Here is a 24,912-nt window from a genome sequence, read left to right as displayed (position 1 = left end):
ACACCAGAAGCTTAGCCAATTGTTGAAGTCAATCATTTTATCCTTGTACTGCAGTATCATTCTGGGCAGTGGAAGGTTCTACTCAGGGCTGGGGTCATACCTGCCTGGGCTACAAGATCGGAGAGCTCTTTCATGTCTCTTTTTATATAGTCCAGGGAGGTACATCTCAGGTTGTTCACACCAACATGGCAATGACAGAGTCATATTTGTAATTGTGGAGTATCCTGAGTGTGTGGGTTATTTGGCGGATCCTGGCATCCGACAGGCAGCTGACAGTAACCTTCTCCTTGTTTAGCTTGGTGAGTGGGACATTAGTGTGCCTGACTGTATAGTCACCTCTGACTAGTGTGTTGGGTATGTTGGTTTGCCTTTATGAGCTGTGGTTTATTGGCACAGTAATTCTGTGGGCTATGTGTCATTTGGGTTGTGTTGGGGGGGTGGAGTTTGCTTGCATTTCTGCTTTGGAAGTCTCTGTTGCTTGAGTAGATTATTATTGAGAGCCTCTGCGAATGTTTTTGTGTTTCTATTTCTGAATTTTGGAGGTGTAGGTTTAGTGGGACTATGTGATGAGTGTGGTGTGGTGCAAGTGTTTACCTTCTCCTCTTAAGTGTCAAGTTCATTCTTGGTTGGAGAGAGCTTTACCTCTGCTTTGGCTAGATAAGTGCATCTCTCACAGGTTGTGGCATTGGGTGGTAGGAGGAGAGGGTTGTCTGTGTGCATGAGACAATTGCTACATTGCCTCAAGATGCCCAGATTCATCAGATAGACAGGAGAGAACACTGGGAGCTGACCCTTGGACATGCCTGAATAAAAAACTACTTTCCTCTGGACAAGTGAGGAAAGTGAGTGTAAGAGCTGTTTTTCTCTAAGCAAGTGGGGAAAGTAAGTACAAAAACTGTTTTCCTCTAGGTAAAGAGGAAGGTTGAGTGCTGTAGTAATTTGTAGCTTATTTAGTGCTAACAACAAGTTCTGAACAAGTGCTGAGCATGAATAAGCAAATTCAAGTGGTAAAACTAAGGTAAGAAACCTGTCTGGTTACCATTAACTAGTTAGGAATACATTTTTAATTTTTCTGGTAAAATAGAAATAAAGATTTTATAATCTGCATTTAATACAGATATTGGCCTGAACATAAAGATAATTTATTATTATTTTTCATTCTAGGTTATACTAGAGAATAATTCCATGGTTGGGAGTAATAGAATTAGATTGAATAGCAATTAATGTATTAAGAAATACATTCATTAGTCTCTGTGGGAAAGATTATAAAATTCAGGAATTATACCATTTAAACTGGAGCTTTGTTTGGTTTTAATAATTTATTTTTTTGTTTAATTTCAGCCATAGATGTGATTTTATTAATGTCATTTTCCACTTCAGAAACTTTGTGAGTTTCTACTTCATCCAAAACAATAAATATTTTGTAGATTATTAGTTACTGTATTTTTGTTTGAATTATTTAAGTTTTTGTAATAATATTTCAGTTCATATAGAATATCTTCAACGTCTGTCATAAGTTTGTTTTTAGCTTTCAAAATATTTGTAATATGTGATTTTTAATAGAATTTAGATTTTTTGTAATAATGTGCATACCATTAGGAGTCATTGCATAAATATAATTTTTGAGTTTCTCTAGAGCTATAGATGTTTTTGTAAAAGTTGCTCAATAATAGTGTCTAAGATTTTCAATTTGATTTAATAAAAATGTATTGTCTTTTTAAAAATCTAATTTTTAAATTATTTGGATTTTGTGTTATATTTTTGATGTCTTTATCCCATTTTTTTGTATTGTATTTTTGATGTCTTTATGCCATTGTTTTTTTCTTACTGTACCAAGACATTATGCTCCCATATAAATGGGCCTTAAATGAGTTCCATACCATTAATATAACTGCTCCTTCTTTAAGACTAGTGTCCAAAAAGAAACTAATCTCATTTATAAAAACTCTTCTGATTTAGTGATATCAGCTGGAGTTCTTGTTGTATACGGCATTTTTTTATAATCAACTTTTACATTCCTGTTAATGGCATTATAATCAGAAATAGGACAATGTAGAATTTTATATTTTAAAACTTGAAGTTGAGTTCTTGGGATATAAAAATTTTGTCAGTTTTAGAATGTGTACACAACACATGAGACTAGTAAGAAAAGTTTAATGAGTCAGAGTTTCTTATAGAAAATACATCAATCATATTTACATTTTCTAACCTTTTTTAGCAATTTTGCAAGTTTGGATTTTTTGAAATGCTAGTTTTAGATTTCTCCAAAATGCAATTGAAATCTACACCTGTTATTACATTTCCATTCATGCTGTCTACAATATTAGTTTAGTGAGTTCTAACTTTTTTGACTACCATCCCTGGGAACCAATATAAGATTACCAAAGTCCAGATTCCTTCATTATATTCTGTTATAATCATTGTATATAATCCATTTTGATCCTCATTTTTAATAAAACATTTGGCATAGTTGTATTTTCCCTCAAAATAATCTTTGTTCCACTTCTTTTGGATTTATAAGTTGCTTGAGACAATTAATTTTTTTCTCAGTCTTGTGTTCTAATGTTGATTTCATAAAGAAAAGCTGTGTTTTATTGACTGAAAGTTATTTGTTCAGATTTCCTTTTTTAGTTTGAATAATCAGACCATTAACATTTAACGAGAGAATATTCATATCCATTTTGAAATCAGTTAATTAAATAATCAGTTTGTTTTTTAAGTAGCTTTATATACCCTCCAAAAATCTGTGCCATGGAGTTTAGTCTCTCCTGAATTTTCCATTTTCTCCAATTTTTCCCTTCTTTTAAATAAGAAAATTGTCTGAATATGATTACTGAGTTTGGATATTTTAACTCAGTAGTATGCATATTAAACTGTTTTGTAGAATTAATATGTTTATAGTAAAAAAAAATACAAAAAGCTGATACTATGTATGGAATTCATGTAGATTCCTAGTTGAATCAGATTTTTCTGAATAAACTATCTTGCTAGCATATCCTATTCAGTGAAATAATAAAAGTAATGTATATGCCTTCTGTGTGTAGCTGTGTAGTCAAAAGAAATAAATGAGAAAGAAAGCAAAATTTTCATAAATGTATATATATATATATATATATATATATATATATATATATATATATTATTAAATTTCAGTTAACTACTAAAACTAAAAATGATCATTCTACCAACAGATGTATAGAAGTCAACTTATTCGTTCACATTCTCATAAATTTAGAACTGTATATGTATATATATATTTAGAATAACATGTACTCTTTACATTCTATTACATCAGTTCAATTAAACAAGTTAAATATGTCCTACTAATCAATGAATCATATTTGTATATTACTTGAAAAGAGTTATGGCTTGTATTACCTAACCATATATATTTTTTAAATGTTATAATGACATAAGCATATTATTCAGAGACTGCTCTGTCTACTATCTATATGCTTAATTCAATTATGAGAGTATTAGTTAAGTATCAAGTGTTGATTTTATATATTTTGCATATCTAACTGGTATTTTCTTATAAAAAATCATAAATTATCTAAAACACAACTTTCCCTCATGTTTACATGGATTCTTTTTATATTAAGACAATCAATAAATAATAAACTGTTGTTTGTATTATTAGTCGTATAATTTCAGTGTTTTTATTACTTAAATGAATTTGTCACTTACCATAATGACACAATACATTGCTATATGAATTATTTTACAGTATTTAATTATGAAGTAAACATATATTTCTTACCTCTGGAAGATTGTAATTTCAGCTGATCTGATAATATGCAATTATAACTTTTGCTAATTTATATTTTATACATAAATAAACATGTACATTTTATAATGTGATAAAGAAATAAGATGTCAGATTTAAAGTAGTAAATCAACGTAGATATCATTTAATGAATAAAACAATGTATACATTTTTTCATCTTTTGAGACAATTCATCTGTGCCAGTCTGCTTTTGAAGTTAAAAATTTCCCAACTCTTCACAAATCGCAAGTATATATTTTTATTATTCCGAAATCTGAACAAAGTGAAACAATATGCACGTTGAGCACAAAGTTATATTGTTTTGAACCAAATTTCTACCTTCATAATTAGTAACATTAAAGTAGCTAAATTGCCTCTCTATTAGTTATTTTTAAACTTTATTAAGATCACTTTGGTATACATTTTTCTCCTACATTTATAGAGTGAACAACACTTGCTTCTTATAATTCTAAGAGCATTCTTTCATCCATTACTATACAAAAAATTGAGCCTTGTTTTATGTTGATTTATATTAAGTACAAATTTGCTATTATTTTTTGTAATTATAAATGTTAACTTTTTATTAAATATATATTCTAGAATCTATAATAAATATTCATTTTATATATAATTCCCCTATAAATCAAAATACAGGTACTATTTATAAAGTATAGAGAACACTTTACTCCACCCCTTCTACTGTATTGAATAGTATCCTATCAGCTAATTAATAATTAATTTATTAAGATAAATGTATCTGTTTTTTGCCCAAAAAATATGAACTGGATAAGTGGTCGTTTCCACTAGTTTAATATAGAGCAAATTACTTTGTTTTTATATTTCTGAACTGTACAGCACATACAATATACACGACAACAACATTTCTTTTCCACCTCTTCATTACTTCTATTTTAAGAGCCTTTTGGTCGAGGCGCTACAGGACTGTTCAATAAATCTGGTTCTCATTTTTCTGGCTATTACGGTGGTATATATCCATTTCATTTATAGTTGTGTTTTGACTCTCATCATATTTTTTAACATTTGAGTTTGTTTGTAACTGTTTTCCTGCACTATGTCAAGTTTGGACTGGAAATTGTCCATTTAAAAAGTTATTTTTTGAAGAGAGATTAAAACCCACTGCAGTTTTTTTTTTCTTATTCATCCAACCCCCGAAGAAATCTTGGACAAATTCATCTGAGGATTTTGTGTAGAAGTTACAAGAAAAGTCGACTCTGGTGGTGTTTCCATATTCATAAAGGATGCAAACACCGCCAGACTGGTAGCCCAACATAAGGCATCAAAGATACTTCAGGTGCAGCTAACATTGGGTAAGACAGCTATTCAGGCCTGCTATAGGTCCCCAACCATGTCCCAAGACTCGCACTCCATGTTCCTAAGCACCCTGGAGAATATTAGGGTCCAACCTAATCTCTCATACTGGGCGACTTCAACTACCCCTCCATTAACTGGGAAATCTACTCCTGTACCAATACACTTGCCCAACATTTCCTGGAATTCATTAATTCCAATGCACTGGACCAGCTCATTCTTACCCCCACTAGAGGTAGCAACATCCTTGACCTGGTCATTACTAACATGGGTGACTGTTGCTCTACACCAGTAGTCAACTCCTCCCTGGTTAGATCTGACCACAAACTAATCACCTTGGAAATCCCCATCCCCTCCCACACCCACACACCCCCACCCGCAAAAGTAACCACCATGAAAATTTTCTCCAAAGCTAACTTTGGGCTCCTAAAAACAGAGGTGGCTAACTTCACGGCACCCATGCAAATGGGGAATAGCTGCATGACTGCCAAATCATACACCAATGCACTGTACAAACATGTACACAAATGCATGCATCTCAATAGAACCAAAACGCTCTCCTCCAAAAAAAGAATCCAATCTGGTGGTCCCCTGCCATAAACAAACTCTACAACAGAAGGAGGAAACTGATGTGGAATAAGGTGAAGTCCCAAGACTGGAAAAACTCCCTTATCAGGCTCAACAAAAAGTTGAGATCCCTTATCAAACCCTTTAAAGCTAGCTATGAAAACAGAATTGCAGCAGATAATAAAGACAGCCACATGGCGTTCTGTAGTTATGTAAAAAAAATCTCTTCGGCAATACCCAGATTTGCTGTGATCTACTGCACAATGATACTTCTTATACCAAGCCAACAGATATTGCCAGTATACTGGCCGATAGATTCAGTGCCAACTTTACCCCTCTCTCCCCCACCAAAGGACCAATCACAATACCAGTAGATTACCAGGCAGCCAGTATTATGCTGCACAGGTTAAAACAGCACTGCCCAAGACCAAGAATACAGCTTCTATGGGACCTGATAATATTCCTGGCTGTGTTCTACATGAACTACAGAGTGAACTGGCACCTCACCTGTGTGCCCTGTTCAATCACAGCCTCACCTCAGGCTTTGTCCCTCTATTGGGACAAAGACAGTATGTAGGCTGTGGTTAAATAAAGATCCTAATGCACCTAATAAGTCCTGATATAAGCTGCTTAAGAGGCAACCTGGTATATATATATATATATATATATATATATATATATATCTATATATATATATTGTCAGGCCCCACTGAAGCCATGTTTTTAGGCAGTGACAACCTGTTCTTGGGAATAATTGTCATGGAGTCATCATCATCACCATCAGCCCCCTTTTTCCCATTTGTTCTACATGGAGTCAGGGTATCATGTTAACTGTTGCCAACTCTCTTGATTCAGTGCCACACTCCTGCCTTCGTCTTCACTCATGCCTGACTGTTTCAGATCTTCTTTCACACAATTCATCCACCTCTTTGGTGGACGTCCTCACTTCCTCTTAGCTTCTTCCTGTTTGTCCCAAATCTTCCTCACCAGATTGTCTTCTGCTTTTCTGCACATGTCCAAACCACCTTAATCTGTTCTCTTTGATCTTTTCTGCAATTGGAGCTACTTTGGCTTCTGCTCTTATGTCCTTATTTCTTCATCTGTACCAGGGCTCAGGCACTTAATTTCCATCACCTCTAGCTTCTTCAACTCTTCTGCCTTTACTACCCAGATTTTTGTACCATACAGTAGTACTGGTCACACCACTGTCTTGTACACCTTACTTTTCAGTTTCTTTGGTATTCTTCTGTCATAGACTACACCTGACACTCTATGCCAGTTGGCTGCAGCCCTTCTGATTCTAGCTTTGACCTCTTCATTCAGGCTTTACTTCTCCTCAACCACCCCTCTTGATACTTGAAGCTGTTTACCTGTTCCACTATCTTCCCTTCTATTTCTATTCTCAGCTTCTTCTGATTTCCCCAGTTTGCTGACATTACCACTGTCTTATCTGTGCTTAGTTTCACCCCATGTGCCTTCAGTTTAGCATTCCTTTGCTGAAGTTCTAGCTCAAAGTCAGCCTGTAATGCCACATTGCCTGCGTACAGCAACTTTGTTGATCTTTCCCGTCCAACCTGTTTGCTAATGTAGTCCATCACCAGTATGAACAGCAGTGGGCTCAGAGCTGAACCCCGGTGTATGCCCACTCCCACTGGGAACCCCTCCGTGAGGCCGACCACTGTTCGTACTTGAGTCACTGGGTCCTTCTACATAGCCTGCACTAATTCTACTAATGTTTCTGGGACTTCAAACCACCACAGTACTGCCCAGATCAGCTTTCTTGGGACCTTGTCATATGCTTTCTCCAAGTCTAGGATAGCCTAGTTGGACTCTCTCCTCATCACAAGCTTTTTACCAAGTATCTGTCTCACTGCAAACATCAGGTCAATTGTGCTGCTTCCTGATCTGAATCCAAACAGCTCATCTCTCATCCTACTACTCTGCGTATCCATTTATCAGTCACCCGCTCCAGAACTTTCATGCAATGTGATAGGAATTTGATGCCTCTGTACTGCCCACAGTTGTAGATGTCCCCTTTTTTCTTGTACACTGGCACGAGTATGCTTATTCTAGAGTCATCTGGGATATGCCTTTCTCTCCATACTGCTATTAGTACCCTCAGGAGCCATTTCTCCCCTGTTTCACCCAGCATCTTTATCATATCTGCTGTGACCTCATTTGAGCCTGCTGCTTTCCCTAACTTCATCTTCCTTAGTGCTATTCCTACTTCTTCTAGGGTGGGCTCCTCTTCTTCTCTCATCATAGGCTGTTTCTGGTGCAGTACAGCTTCTGTGGGGTTTCCAGTAGAATAGAGAAGGCATTTCTTGGGAGAGAACTGGGGGTGAAAAGGAGGTGAAATCTGAGCTGAATTTGTTGGTCAGCAATTTTGCTATGTCTTCTGGCTGAGTATAGGTGGTGCCATCTACAACTAGTTCTGCAAATTGTTGGGTGTAACCCTTAAGACTGCAGACATAACCGAAAAATGCCTTATGGTAATGTTTAGCTTTGTAGGCTATTTTTACCTCAAGGTCTGCTTCCAGAGACTTGACTAGTTCCTTGATTTGCTTGCTTAGACTGATGAGGGACTTTTTGCTCTGTTGTGCACATTATCTCTTACTTCTCTACAGGATTTTCTTTCTTTTGTTGTACAACTTATTAATACTGGAAGTCCACCAGGGTGAACTGTTTTTGTGGTTTGACCTGGTTTATTTTGGTCTGGTACTGTTATTTCTATACATGCTGCGGTGGTACAGTGGTAGCGTTGTTACCTCACAGCATGAGATTCTCCCGTTCAATTCTCGGCTTGGCTTGGGAGTGGAGTGCCTTCTGTGTGGAGTCTGCATGTCCTCCCCATGGTTAGGTAGCGTTCGAAAGATATGCATGCATAAATGGGCATGCCTTCGTTGAAGGTTGGGCGTTGAGCTGGCACCTCTGCGTTTCATAAAAATCTACTGCCAATCATTAGCAGACCGGAGTTCTGCTGTGGCGACCCCTTACCAGGAAAAAGCCGAAAGACAAACAACAACTGTTATTTCTATACAGTTGTTTATATGCTCATACAGGGCTTTTGTTTACACCTCTGCATAGATTTCTGTGGTGTCTGGATTTAGGGGAGCTTGGAAACTAGCTATCCCATTCCTAAATAGGGGATTATTTACCTTAATGATTGTTCTTAAATTTTGGGTAGGGTTAGATGGGGGGACTAGTTTTACCTTTATTTCAAGGGAGACCACTTTGTGAACTGATCTTTCCAGTGAGGACATCATATGGAGGGGTGCAGTGCTCTTCCATATTTGTGAGTACTAGAGCTAGGATATTTGTTCCCCTAGTGAGAGTGCAGACTAGCTGCTCCAGGACATTTGAATTTACAAAGTTAAGAAATCTCTGGGTCTGCATGTTAGTGGTACTGTATGCATCTCAATTAATGGAGGGGTAGTTAAAATCACCCATGAATATGGTATTGGGCTGGATGGTGAGTGATTCTAGTAACTTCAGGTATGATGTATGAGTTTCCTGGTTCATGGTGGGGGGGACCTGTAGCTAACAAGAATATGATATTGGATTTCCCCATGGTTAGTTGGGCATGGAGTAGCTCAAGCATGTCATATTGTTTGACTAGCATTGAGGAGAGCTTTATCCTTTATGTAGATTGATACATCTCTGCCTTTTGCTCTTTAGGTTCAGTAGGTGATTGGAATTAATGAAAGGTGTTATAGTCATGCACTGCCCAAGTGCTTTTGGTGGCTTTGAGCCATGTTTCAGTAAGTTTCTAGGGAGTGCCTTTATGCTTCTTCTTCAGACTCCTAGCATTGAGCAGGAACACCATTTTATTTGAGTAAAAAATAATCTTGTAGGACTTTTGAATTTTACTGTTTATATCATCCCTGCAGTACCCACATTACCAGTTGTTAGATTGTACTTTTTCTTTTTTTAATTTAAAGTTGAAATATATTGCTATGAGACTTCAATTTCTGTAATACTGTGCAGTCATTTTTTTGATTGCTGTGGCTATTGAAACTTCATTTTATTGAAAGAGTACATTTTTTGCAATAATCCACCACTGGGTATGAGTAAATCCTGTGATATCCACATGCAGGAGTGGGTTATTGCATTTGTACAATGAGGTATAACATTTCTGTAGTGTTCCTCCACATTTTTCCTTCTATGTTGATGTACTGAGCACGAGTTTGGGACTTGCATCGCACACTTGCACAGTACATCAGTACAGTGACGGAAAAGAGAGAATCTTTTTTTTTTTGTTTGTTTGTTTTTATACAACTGTTGAGATTTTCAGACTGACACTGCATTAATACAATAAAAGTCAGATACATTTCTGATTCTTTCGTTGTGCAGAGTGTACCTGATTTGTCTCATCATTTGCTCTCTCCTGTGGCATATACCAATAGGAAGTCTGGCCACTCAGTGGTACTTCAGTGGCCGCTCTTTGTTCTGTTGGCCTATGCTCAATTTACAATGGGCACACTGAATGAGCTGTTCAATCAGCATGCTCTTTTTTGCAAAGTAGTGAGCCATTGTCGTATAATTCAGAAGATCCCATATGGGTCACTGTTGATTGTACTTATTTATAATTTGACAATCATGTAGTTACTTTTGATTCAGATAATTCTTTTTCAGGAGGTGTACATATCTAATGTATGCAGTTGCATTAAAGAACAGTCAAATACTACAAAGTCGTTGAAAATAGCAAACATACATGTTGGAATGCTGAGAAAAAGCAGGACAATATTCCTGTTATGCAGATTCTATGCTTCAGCTGTGGTTTATTTTGTTGAACACTGAACGATAACTAAACTGCTGGTGTTTTGCATGCTTTAAATTAAAAAATTTCTGCAAGAGACCAGCACCTGCTGATTACAATGAGGTCAAGAGTGAGATTCATACACAAAAGCAGAGGAGTATAACTTGCACTACACAGATGAGCCGAGTTACCATGCATATTCCAAAAAGTGCAATACCTCTTTAAGGGACACTTTACCTGACTGTGAATTGGTCAAATGGAACAGTTTTACACTACCCGGTTGTGTGTCCAACGTAAGTCCTAGTAGGCCACACAGAGAAACAAACTCTTCCTCTCCACACACACAGACACACACACACACACACACACACACACACACACACACACACACACACACACACACACACACACATACTCATACATATAGACTTATTTCATACGGTACCTACTTCAAGTAGTATTGGACAGGGAAGATTAAGGAGAGCAGAGCTTTGCTGTAGATAATGACATCTCTACCCAGTCACCCTGTCTGACAGCATAGGCCACATACAAACACATAGATATGCATCATGTAGAGACACTGTGAACTCGTACGTGTGCAAACTCATGCACATACACACACACACACACACACACACACACACACACACACATACACACACACACTCACACTCACACTACTTGTATACTCTGCATACAGAATCTGCCCCTGCATGCTTGCCACAGGTCATGTCAAGCAACACTCATTCACTCCACAAACAGACATACACTTGTTAAAGTCACAATAATCATTTATGTACAGGCACTAAGAGACCCACATTTACACTGCCCCTGTACCCACACACACAGGTATTCAGACATGTATTTGCACCATGTCCCATACATACTTAATTGGATCAGTGATCTGTGCAGGGTAACCTGATGTGCTTCTCCTGCACATATTCCCTGTGTCACTGAAATGTGTTGGTGCGTGCCACCATCTAGCAGCATACTGCTATGCATCATCTACACTGTCCTTTAGGACAACTTATATAGTATGCAATTTACGCCTCTCATACTGCCCAAGTTTTCTCAGTAGTGTGCTGTACTGTTTACGGCCCTCATCAATGTTGGGTTTGCCCCTGACTATTGCATTTCTATGTAGTACCAGAGTATTGTTGCTCCATAAGACTAAGCTGTTGTTGACCATCCATTTCGCTATGGACTGGCACTAGCTTGTAACTTTGCATTGCAAGCAACTTTCTTGAGAATGCTATCTCTACTGCCGACTGAAAACTATTAATCCTTTTTTTAATGTGTTCCCATTTTGCCACCATATACTATAGCTGTAGAAATAAGAGTGGTAATTGTTATCTGCATTTGTTAGCCTCTTTTAGTGTTCTTATGTAACTGTCAATGATCTCAAAAGTGAAACATTTGAGGTCGTATATGACTGTCTTGCAAGATTCCAAAGGGATAACTATGTTGTTAACCTCAGCCACCTATACTCTACCATCTATATAATTCTATATCTAGAAGCATTTATGAAAATGCAGTTCAGAGCATGTTTGCATTGTGTTTATTCATACATACCTAGATCTAGATATTGATCTAGATCTAGATGTATATGAGTGTTGTGTGTTTGGTTAAAATCTGGATGTGCACAGTTGTTTGTTCAAACACCTGGTTTATCAGATTGACATTACGTTGAATCTTTGTTTTGCCATAAAAGGTAAGTGTGATGTATACTAGGTGTGTGCATGTGTCTGTGTGCGTGTGTGTATGTAAATATTTCTGGCTTAGAGTTAGATAAGGGGATAGATTAAGTATATATGTGTGGCTGTGAGTGTTTAGGGTTAGGACCAGAAGGTTAGGTGTCAGATTTAGTGTGTGCATGTGTTGTGAGTGTTCAAGCTGTCTTGTTAGTTGTAATGTTATGGGAAGGGCTTTTTAAAGTTAAGATGCACATTAGGATTAGGTTCAAAGACCCTCTGCTTCACCTTAGTAATGTGTACTAACCTTAACCCTGCCCCTAACTCTAACCTGCATCTTAACTTTAAGAAAGCCCTTCCCATAACATTAGCACTGTTGAGCTGAATGTGGTCAGGTTATGGGTACTGCATCAGAAAAGTGTGTTTTTTTTTCAATGTAATGAATGGTCGACATATCATGCTGCAAATTACACACACACACACACACACACACACACACACACACACACACACACTCTTATGCATTGTCTAAGTGAATGCAGATGATAATTAATAAAAATAGCACAAGGTTGAAGATAAGAAGAGACAAAACACAGCCTTTGTGAAAATGGGCATTAAGGTACTTGTGCAGTTGTCTAACATGGACTAGTCGCAGATTACTGATAGGTTCATAGCTTAATGTGTAGCTACTAAGCTTTCATTCCAGGGCGCCAATAAGGAGCCTAGCCCAAATTTCCAGTTGCCACAAAACACTCTCTGATTAAATGATTTGCTCAAAGTCACAAAGTAGGCAAATGAAGGCTTAGGGAATTAAACTCTGTACCACGGGAATTAGATGTTAACATTTCACAGCCTTAATGCACTTCACCAACAGCCAGACAATACTATATTAGAAAACTGGGAGCAAGAAACAATAGAAAAACAGAGGAACTGGTAGCAAAAGATACATTTCAGCAGAGAAAAGTATGAGACTGTCATACAATTCCATCACCCCCTGTGTGCACTAATAAAGGAAGAATTAAAAAACAGTACTGACAATGGAGTAGACAAATTAAATTTGAACAGTGGGGGAGGGGCTCCAAAATGTAACGGAGAAAAACATAAAATAAGAGAGCAATAGACATAAATGGAAGAGCAAAGGCAGAGGTTACAGTAAACAAGTCAGACAGGTGAGATTCTACCAATGCATAACAGTGATGCCTCTGTCTATGATGATAATGTGTTGATTTCATTTATTGCTCAGTTGCATCTATTCTACGTCTGTTGTGCTTTAAGATAACCTGTGTAAAGAAGTTCATTTACATTACCACAAGGAACATCTTTCTACATTTTGATGCTTTTATGTAGAATGTCTTTCAAAAGCTGTTAACACATGTATTAAAAATATCAATAGTCATTTTTAATTTAAGAAACTGTTAAAAATGAATTGTGAATGTCAGTAGCAATTGTAATGCAAACTGTATGGAATGTTTAGCAAGCAGGCTAACAAACAATAGTTTTCCTTGATAAGAAAATGTGTACATAATTTATGTATGTGTTCTGAGATGGCTTAATAATGACTCATTGCTTTACTTTAGCTTCAAGTGTTCAGCCAAATGTATTTATGAATTAGGATATAAATATCGCAAAGTTTGGATGAACATCTTAACAGGGTTCCTTTATTTTGTTATAGAGTTCCTGTCATTTTAATAAGTGATACAATTGCTGGTCATTTATTATTTTATTTGTCCTTAAAACTGAATCTACTGCTGATGATATAGATTAATCCAGAATAATGAAGATTCATTTATATTTCTGACACTTCAATGACTAATGCTACAAAGCCTGTTTGTCTGCTCCTTTCTTTTCTGAATAATGTTGTCTTTTTTTCCCTTGTCCTACCCCATTTTATGTACTGTCCTGCTCTCTTTCGCTTTCTTTGTGTAGTACAGAACTGAAAGGACAAACCAGTTAAAGGTAATAAAACTTTTTATACTGGAATGGTTTGTATATATTTCCCCTCCTTTCTGCAATATCTCTGTGAACTGTTATTCCTTACAGAGTCCATTGGGGTGGGGTATAGTGGTCTCTTTTGACAAATATTGTTCTTACTCTTTTACAGCTGTCTGCATCATTTGCAATGTATCCAATATCACAGCCAACTTTTTTTTAAATTTTGGCATGGTCTTTTCATTGTGCAACTCTCTGGACCCAAGGCACACAATTTAGATTAAGCAAATGCTTATTTTGGATTTTAGAAATAGCTGTTGGATGTAGAGTATAAAGACTGTAGTGTTGTGCTTAAGAAGTAAAATACTGTTGGCAAAAAACAATTTTCTCTTGCAGAATAATCTCCACAATTATACTAATTATTTATCACAGCTTGTGGATGTGTCATCTTACTAGCATGAATCTTTCTAAATGAATACCTCTAAACTCTAGTGCTGTTTATTGCATGTGTTGTGTCTGAAGATTTGTGCACATGTTAAAAAGTGGAAATGCTGCATTTGTGCTCTTTGAAGGCTTCACATACTAGACCGATGGACCACACCACTTGAACTGTTAAGCTGTTCACAGCACAAGAGCAGTATGGAAGCTTATGTTGTTATCCACAGTGATATGCCACAGCTGTATTATATAATTGTTAGTACCTCTCTATCTGTTGTTCATGAGTGTAAGATAATGAATTAAGTGTGTGTCTGAGTGCACCTAGTTACCTGTATGTATTTTGTAAGTTCTTTGTACCTTCAACCATACATTAGGTGTATAATTTCACTATGCTCAAAAAGGCAATATGCACTGTTTAACAAAATGACTGAAACCAGTGAAAGATAAATTCTTTCACTGCTTTTAGTCATTTTATTCTATTGTTTCTTTTTGTTGCTTGGTGGTTTTGGAATATGCACTGTTTATATTGCTCTAAAGGTTTAATTTCTCCAAGTCTTTTGAGTTTCTAGTACCATGACAGGAATGGACTCCATTCCTAAGTCAAAGTATGATTAAAGTTTGTGAAATTAGTATTGTTTCAATCTTTGATGTTAGTGAAAACTGCACTTCGTAGCACCCGCAATGTGCCCAGAACTGACTCCTGCAAGTCGTACACAGTTACATGCATCCGTAATGTATCTAAATATGACTGTAAATTCTTTCTTATGAAACCTATTGCGCCTACTAATATTGGAACTGTCTGGGTATCCTTCTTCCATATTGCCCTCATTTCTGCCTGCAAATCTCAGTACTTTGTAACTTGATGTTTCTCTTTACATAAGACACTAATCACTGGGTATAGCAATTTCAGTGATTAGTGCTATTTTTATCTTCTTTTCATGGAGTACTGTATCTGTTTTCTGTACATTACAGTATATGGTGAGATTTGTCACAACTTTATCTGTGCTGTAGAGTAGAACCCTCAGGTAACTTCCGTACTTTTCATATACTGATATAGTAGAACAGAAGTAATAGCCAACATTTTTCATGTCACTCCATGTACACACACAGACACATGCACCAGTTTCTCTTCTAGCACATTCAACAGTATAGAATCACCAATATTGTAGCTACTGAGTCACATAATTTGAAATTGGAGCCTGTAGGAATCAAACTCTGATAATTAGTATGTCACTCATCTACAGCTTATTGAACAGTTGAACTTTGGCCACATGCACCACACATGATAGTCCATAAGTAGTATTGATAGAGAAGTTCTGTATTTCTACAGTATTTATTTATTCGTGGGGCATCTTCATGCATATGATCCATCTGATCACTCACCTTGACTTAGCCTATTTCTTCCTTATCAGCCAAGAGCCAGTCATGGCATAGTCTTTATCCAGGCAACCAAGAGGAGATTTGTATTGCTTGTTCTATCATCCCTTCAGTTTGCCCCATAAGCAGTCAGGTAATAAGTATGCAGTGGTGAATTGTGGTGCCAACAACTACTTATCTGAGTGACATAGCCCTTTAGGCAGACCTACATTCTCCTCACAAGCAGACAGATCTCATTAGGTCCCTGAACTCCAGTGGGGATTCTTCGACAGGAGACATGCCCCCTGACACATCCCTGCTTCTCCCTGTTGGCTGGCTGTTCCATTACCCAACCCACTACCAGAGCTGAGGTCAGCTGACTCATAATTAGGATTCCATTCCTCAGAAATGCACAGGCCTGTTTATAAAAGTTTATAAAAGTTATATTTGATTATTTATAAGGTGATGCTGATCCTCACGCTGCATCATTTAATTTTTCAGAAATTGTGATGTCCTATTTCTGTCACTTTGACAAGATTGAGCAATTATTCCTGCAGGGAGGTTAACCTGGCTCAGTACCACAGATTTTAGTTGTCTTCAGGATGCTCTGTTGGAGCACACTGGATTCCACACTGTCAGACAGTCCTGGTGTTATGTTTCTACTCTGTGGCTTTAGAGATGTTGTATTTTTTAAAAAAACTCGATTTATTAACTAAAAACATACAGGTTAAGCGCTTTCATCTAGTAAGATAGACTTCATCAGAACAATACTCTTTATACAAACTTTTTCTTAAATACATACTCAGACCAATCACATTTAAAACATTTGATTCAATAATTAGTCCTTAAAGTGCTAGTGCTGAATTCCAATACTCCCTATTACCATAAATACCTAATATAGAGTACCTAATATAGAGTACAATGAGTTTAAAATTAATAAAATAATATAATAATATAGTATTATTAATAAAAATGAACAAAGTTCATATAATATCTGTTTATATACAATATACATATACAATATAATTTATGTTAATATAAATGTTTGTATTTTATTTAATTTAAAAAAATGATACCATACCAAACTAATATCTACAATTTTCCAATATGGGTTTAATGGATATGTATTCATTAATACCTGGGGGCTCAGAAGCATTTAAGCGGATCTGCAGCCTTATCTGCAAAGCCATGGAGAGGATCATAATGGACCCATATAAATAACATAGGGAATTTGCAGACTTTGGATCCATCAGTTTGGCTTTGTCAAAGGCAGATCAGATCATGCCTTAAACTGACCATGACTTTTTCCAAACCAAAGCCATTGATGAAGGAAAGGCAAGGCAGTCCAGCTAGCCTACCTCGATCCTGCGAAGGCCGACCTTACACCCCCCCACTTATCATTGAAAACAAATCAGCGACAGAACCCACAGGGTCAGAGTTGCTGGTGCCATGTCACTCAAAGCAAAGCCTGTCATGGTGTCCCACCACTCTGGTCCTGACAAAGTTTGCAGATGACTGCAAACTGGGTGCCATAGTAAAAAACACACATCTGACACAGATCCTTCAAGAAGGGTCTCACAGAAGCGGATAACTGGTGCCAGCCCCATGCTAAAGTTAAATGCCAAAATGCTAGCTACCAAATAGGTGGCAATCCACTGAGCACAGAAAGAAGTTATCAGGGACCTGGGGACCCAGGTTGATAGTCTGTCATCATTACACCACCCATGTAGCTAAAGTAGTTAGGAAGACCTTCTACATTGCCCACATCATGGGACTTTCTCATCTAGATCTAGGGGAGGGGGGTCTCATAGTCTCCTCCTCATCAGACCAATGATTGAGTATGACAATGCTGGCCTTGTTCAAGAGAAATCTTGACCAATGGATGGGAGATCGCAGATATACCCCATTACCTCAGTGTCACTGCTCGACAGAGGCACAGCAAAATAGTTCACCTTGCCTCTTTTTCCCCTAGTAGTTTCTTTATGTTACCACCCCTAGGGTTGTGTTTTACCAATTCTAATATTCCAAATTGGAAGGAAGAACAAGTGGCACTGGCATTCAGATGTTTCCATAGGGCATTATTTCCATCCTGTTTCCTTATACTATAACTGTGGTCGTAAATCCTGTTCCTCAAGCACCTGTCAGTTTTTCCAACATAAAAACTTGGACACATAGTAATTCCTATTTGCAATATACTAGTTGCCACCCAATGGGTCAGAAAAGGAATATTATTAAAGGGCAATGTATTCGAGCAGCCCGAATGACCTCAGATATTATGGATTTAAATAGTGAATTGGAACTGATAGGGGTTTTTTTCAGGAGTAGGGGTTACCCTGATGGGATGGTGACTGATGTGACCAATTATGTAAAAAGCGAGTGGGGGAAAAATATAAACCACTTTTAGGGGTTGGCCCCATTAACAATGGGGGAACCACCAATAATAATATGAAAACCTATACAAAGTGTACAGACAATAATAATTTGGATGAGGTACCATTCAAAAGGGCATGTGTTATGCAATATGCACAATTTAGTAGGGATATTAAGAATATTATACAGAAAAACTGGAATATTATGAAACTTGATAGTAATATATTCAGGATTGTGGGGGATAAGCCACATTTTGTGTTTAGGAATGGCACAAACATGAAAATGCAATTGGAGAAGAAAAATATGCATAAGTATAATGACAAAGTATTGAATGGCACACACAAATGTGGCACCTGCAACCAGTGTAGGTATATTATCAATACCCCTTCTATTGTATTAGAAAATATTAACAAGACGGATGTCAAATTCCAGAAGGGTAACTGTAGGTCCAAGCATCTGGTTTATCTTGCAAAGTGCACTATGTGTCCAAGTTTTTATGTTGGAAAAACTGACAGGTGCTTGAGGAACAGGATTTACGACCACAGTTATAGTATAAGGAAACAGGATGGAAATAATGCCCTATGGAAACATCTGAATGCCAGTGCCACTTGTTCTTCCTTCCAATTTGGAATATTAGAATTGGTAAAACACAACCCTAGGGGTGGTAACATAAAGAAACTACTGGGGGAAAAAGAGGCAAGGTGGCAGATCCGCTTAAATGCTTCTGAGCCCCCAGGTATTAATGAATACATATCCATTAAACCCATATTGGAAAATTGTAGATATTAGTTTGGTATGGTATCATTTTTTTAAATTAAATAAAATACAAACATTTATATTAACATAAATTATATTGTATATGTATATTGTATATAAACAGATATTATATGAACTTTGTTCATTTTTATTAATAATACTATATTATTATATTATTTTATTAATTTTAAACTCATTGTACTCTATATTAGGTACTCTATATTAGGTATTTATGGTAATAGGGAGTATTGGAATTCAGCACTAGCACTTTAAGGACTAATTATTGAATCAAATGTTTTAAATGTGATTGATCTGAGTATGTATTCAAGAAAAAGTTTGTATAAAGAGTATTGTTCTGATGAAGTCTATCTTACTAGATGAAAGCGCTTAACCTGTATGTTTTTAGTTAATAAATCGAGATTTTTTAAAAGGTTTTGCACTCAGTCCGTGTGCTAGTGGTTTACATGTTGTAACCAGAAACAGCTTGGTTCGTGGTATTTCTTTTTGTCGACTGTTCTTGGACTTTCTACGTATTTTTAGTTGTACTTTGACAACATGGATTCTCTCGACGAACTACCCTCTATATTTTCCCCGAGGAGGGAAGACATTCGTGGATTGCAGTCCGAAATGGCCATAATGAAAGGGGAACTTACTAGACTACTTGAAATGATCAGCCAACCTGGTTCCCAGGTTAGGACCCCGAGAGGGATGACATCATCGTGCACGCAGGTCCAGAGATGTAATGGGGATTCTTTACCAAACGGTCAGGTGAATGGCGTACTGCTGAACGGAGAAGCCTCTTATGGATCCCACCAAGGTGACAACCAGAGTGTAGGGTGTCCCACAAGGATAGGCTGATGTGGATCGGAGGTCGATTTTAATATTTCAGGTACTAAACCCAAGCGGACTGTGCCGAAGAAGACGTACGCTATTGGAACCAAGGACATGCGTGCAGGTACTGGTAAATATGCTCATACCAGGAATCTCAGAAACGACAAGGGGAGATATAATTTTAATAACTTTATGGCTGGTGACTTTAATTTTGAAGGCGGGTTTGGACCCGAAAACAAGGAAAGTAGTAATGAAAAGGATGGGGTTGTGAACAAAACACTTAAAGACATTATTTTTGAATTTGGTAAAAAGTTAAAAGTGTTGAAAAGTTTACAGCTAGAAAATATGTACTTAAAAAAGTGTTTGGACAGTGCTATTGTACCCATGGGCTTGAGATTTTTCAAGCATCCCATGGGGATAGATTTGGATGTTAGTACCAAAGAAGAATGTGCTAAAATGTTTGATAATTTTGGCTTTTCATTTATGAAGTTTATTGTTAGTTGTAATAAGAAAATATGTATATTAATGTCTGAACTTGAACAACTTAATAACACAATAGAAAATGATTTACTTTTTGATGAATTTGAACTGTTTTTAAATTCCCAATACACATGGGTTGAAAGTCAGGTCATGAAACAGTATGAGAGGAAATGTAGTAAAATGAAAAGGGATATTGAACAATATAGGAAGGGGAATGTGTATAGATGGGAAAAAATCAACCATAAAACTAATATGTACAATAACAATAATAAAAATGAATATTACACTAAAGGGAATTGAGTATTCCAGAACAAAGGGAATAGAAGGAATTATAGAGGGGATGAGTATTATAGGATGCCCCAGTCCCCGGATTTTTTAGGGGAGGACATAAGATGGGAGGTCCCCAGCAGGGAGGGGCACCAAGGAATAAGAATGGAAAGTGGGAGATACAGGGGAAGACAGGGGGGTTACAGAAGTCAAGACCAGTAACGAATGATCATTGCATTGTGAAAGATAATGATATCACCAGTACGTATGGTGATTTTAATATATACAATTATTCTAGTGTTGAGCTTAAAAAGGAACATTTTACACTTTTATCTAAGGGATGAAGTATGTTCCCAATACGAAAATATATGTAGTGGACTACATAGTAGATTTCAAAAAATATTTAAGGAAACTGAATTTAGCCATCTTTTTTGATGGTAAGGAAACTAGGGGTGAAATAGAGTTTAAGAAGAAAAGTGTATATGCACCCCCACTCAACAATATGTTGGGTGTATTTGAAAAAATGGTTACGGAAGAGATCTATCAATATAGTAATAAATGTAGTATAGGCAACAAGAAACATAACCTTACTAGGAATGAATTTAAAATATTGAAAGACTTCCAAGACAATCACAATATAAGAATTATGAAACCTAACAAGGGAGGTGGGGCGTTCATATACCCTAGTAATGATTATATAAATAAAATCAATAGTATTTTGTTGAATTCAGGTAATTATATTATATCCTCCCTTAATGAGGTAAATATTGGGTACCACAAGATTGACTTGTACCTAGAAGACCTGTTATTGGAGGATAGAATTGATAGTGACCTATATAATTTTCTAAGAACGGAATTCCCCATAATCAGTACTATAGTAGGGATTCCCAAAGTACATAAGGACTGTTTTGATCCCCTTTTAGCCAATAATATCTGGTAGTGCATCTAAGACGTTTCCTTTTGGGGAAGTTATCGATATGTGGTTAAAACACATATATAAGAAAATAGGGCACATTGTCATTGATTCTTGGGACTTTTTGGGTAGGCTCCAGCCAGGTCTAGCCACTGAGGGTGAGTGGTTAATAACTATTGATGTGGTAGACCTGTTTTCAAGTATTCCCCAAGAAGAAGGCCTGTCAAGATTTTATCAAAGTATCAAGAAATATGGCAATTTGTCCTGGGACAAAATTTCCCTGGTATTAGAATTCATGGATATGGTGCTTTCACATAACTACATAATGTACGAAGGAGAATATTACAAACAAAGGAAAGGGGTAGCTATGAGGGCAGCTTGTGCCACCATATATGCTAATCTTTTTTTGTTGGGAAACTGAGTATATATTTAACACTGAATGGTTCAGCAATATCATATGTTATCTCAGATTCCTGGATGACATATTTGTAATTTGGAGGGGTGATTTGCAGAAGTTAGTAGAATTCAAACAATATTTAAATTCATGTAGTCAATGTTTGAAATTTACCTTTAATGTTGAAAGGGAATCCATTTCTTATTTGGATACTAGAATAACACTTTGCAATGGGGTATTTAAATCTAATATTTATAGGAAGGAAACATTCAGTAATTCCTATTTGCAATATACTAGTTGCCACCCGATGGGTCAGAAAAGGAATATTATTAAAGGGCAATGTATTCGAGCAGCCCGAATGACCTCAGATATTATGGATTTAAATAGTGAATTGGAACTGATAGGGGTTTTTTTCAGGAGTAGGGGTTACCCTGATGGGATGGTGACTGATGTGACCAATTATGTAAAAAGCGAGTGGGGGAAAAAATATAAACCACTTTTAGGGGTTGGCCCCATTAACAATGGGGGAACCACCAATAATAATATGAAAACCTATACAAAGTGTACAGACAATAATAATTTGGATGAGGTACCATTCAAAAGGGCATGTGTTATGCAATATGCACCATTTAGTAGGGATATTAAGAATATTATACAGAAAAACTGGAATATTATGAAACTTGATAGTAATATATTCAGGATTGTGGGGGATAAGCCACATTTTGTGTTTAGGAATGGCACAAACATGAAAATGCAATTGGAGAAGAAAAATAGGCATAAGTATAATGACAAAGTATTGAATGGCACACACAAATGTGGCACCTGCAACCAGTGTAGGTATATTATCAATACCCCTTCTATTGTATTAGAAAATATTAACAAGATGGATGTCAAATTCCAGAAGGGTAACTGTAGGTCCAAGCATCTGGTTTATCTTGCAAAGTGCACTATGTGTCCAAGTTTTTATGTTGGAAAAACTGACAGGTGCTTGACGAACAGGATTTACGACCACAGTTATAGTATAAGGAAACAGGATGGAAATAATGCCCTATGGAAACATCTGAATGCCAGTGCCACTTGTTCTTCCTTCCAATTTGGAATATTAGAATTGGTAAAACACAACCCTAGGGGTGGTAACATAAAGAAACTACTGGGGGAAAAAGAGGCAAGGTGGCAGATCCGCTTAAATGCTTCTGAGCCCCCAGGTATTAATGAATACATATCCATTAAACCCATATTGGAAAATTGTCAATATTAGTTTGGTATGGTATCATTTTTTTTAAATGAAATAAAATACAAACATTTATATTAACATAAATTATATTGTATATGTATATTGTATATAAACAGATATTATATGAACTTTGTTCATTTTTATTAATAATACTATATTATTATATTATTTTATTAATTTTAAACTCATTGTACTCTATATTAGGTACTCTATATTAGGTATTTATGGTAATAGGGAGTATTGGAATTCAGCACTAGCACTTTAAGGACTAATTATTGAATCAAATGTTTTAAATGTGATTGGTCTGAGTATGTATTTAAGAAAAAGTTTGTATAAAGAGTATTGTTCTGATGAAGTCTATCTTACTAGATGAAAGCGCTTAACCTGTATGTTTTTAGTTAATAAATCGAGTTTTTTTAAAAGGTTTTGCACTCAGTCCGTGTGCTAGTGGTTTACATGTTGTAACCAGGAACAGCTTGGTTCGTGGTATTTCTTTTTGTCGACTGTTCTTGGACTTTCTATGTATTTTTAGATGTTGTATTTTCTTAGTTTGGATCAGAAGAGGCAGTGTCTAATATGACCAAGTCTAGAAAAGGAAGACTCTACTAGAGAAATTCTATGGAACATGTACAGATGCCTTGATCACTCTCTGTTTTACATTGTAAGACAAATTTCCTATTGGAAGCATAATCAACACATTGGCCTCACTTCATACAAAGGTTGTTACACAGCATTCTGGTCATATGTCCATTCACTTTCCAAACAACTTGCATAGTGAAGGTCATAATGATAACAAGTTGAGCAGGTCAGTCCAGACTTCCCTATAATTAATAATTTGCCTACATTTATCCTTTGGAACCCCCAAGCAACATGAATATCATCTTTCCAACATATCAGGAATCTGCCATGGAGCCTCTCATAGGATGTGAACAGGGGCATCCTTCTAGGTGCCCAAAGCACCTCAGATGACTTTTATCTGTACTGTGAGATCCTTCCTATTATCTGTACTGTGAGATCATTCCTGATTGCCAGGCATTTTACTTATCTCCTGGAGAGTGAACTTGGCTCCTATTAAGAAACCTCTTTCTATCACTTATACCCATAATCACGTCCTTTCAATCACTACAGAGTAATCATGTCCCTAAGTGATGATGGGAAAGCTTTGTCCTGTGACTGTCGTTTGGCTGCATAACATCAGTACCAAGTCTGTTCCAGCACCCAGGCCACTACCAGAGCTCTGGTGCACTCTTGCCCTGGTGAGTCTTCTGATACCCACTGCCTTCACTCGTGAACAAAACCCCATGGTACATTAACTCTTCTGGGATGGATCTATGGCCTCTGAATTTTTAGGTGTTGATCTCTATCCCATCTGCTTCACTTTCAGCAATGAGCCAGTTCACTGACTTCCAGATACCATACTCACATGAGACCAAGAGAACAATATACTGTGCAAACCAGGAAGATGCAGTTGCATTATCCCGAAATGGATACTTCACAAACCTCAACTGCACCTTGATATCCTGTCCACATAAAACATGAATAAGTGCAGGGACAAGATCAACACTTGATGGAGTCTTATGCCCACCTTGAATGCATCTTATGGAGTATGAAGAATGCAGCTACCCTGAACACACACGTAGGTAATAGTGGCAAACTACCATTACTCCTTCAACATCTTTGTAAGAACAAGGACTTAATCCTGTTTTCTGTAGCTAGGATGGAACGTACATCAATTGCACACTTGACTTTGGGCTGGAAGATCAGAAAGCTGTGAGCTCTAGACCCTCAACAGGAACTTAAATTAATTAAAATTAAATTTTCTAATACTGACA

At 36.7% G+C, this 24,912-nt stretch overlaps 1 protein-coding gene across 3 annotated transcripts in view; it reads left to right on the top strand.

Moving 5' to 3' along the window:
• PLCH2 (phospholipase C eta 2) overlaps positions 1-24,912 on the top strand; it is a 1,923,638-nt gene that overhangs the window by 1,876,977 nt on the left and 21,749 nt on the right. For 2 of the 3 annotated variants that reach the window (XM_044062992.1, XM_044062991.1), the window contains one exon: positions 14,044-14,068. The exons of the other annotated variant lie outside the window; for it this stretch is intronic. In XM_044062992.1, the coding sequence (XP_043918927.1) occupies positions 14,044-14,066 (23 nt within the window). In that variant the 3' untranslated portion in view covers positions 14,067-14,068. The remainder of the gene's footprint in view (positions 1-14,043; positions 14,069-24,912) is intronic. 3 annotated transcript variants of the gene reach the window in all.

This window comes from Protopterus annectens, chromosome 2.part1, assembly GCF_019279795.1.
Source record: "Protopterus annectens isolate FY-2018-M chromosome 2.part1, PAN1.0, whole genome shotgun sequence".
Lineage (NCBI taxonomy): Eukaryota > Metazoa > Chordata > Ceratodontiformes > Protopteridae > Protopterus > Protopterus annectens.
This window is presented reverse-complemented; position numbering and strand designations above follow the sequence as displayed.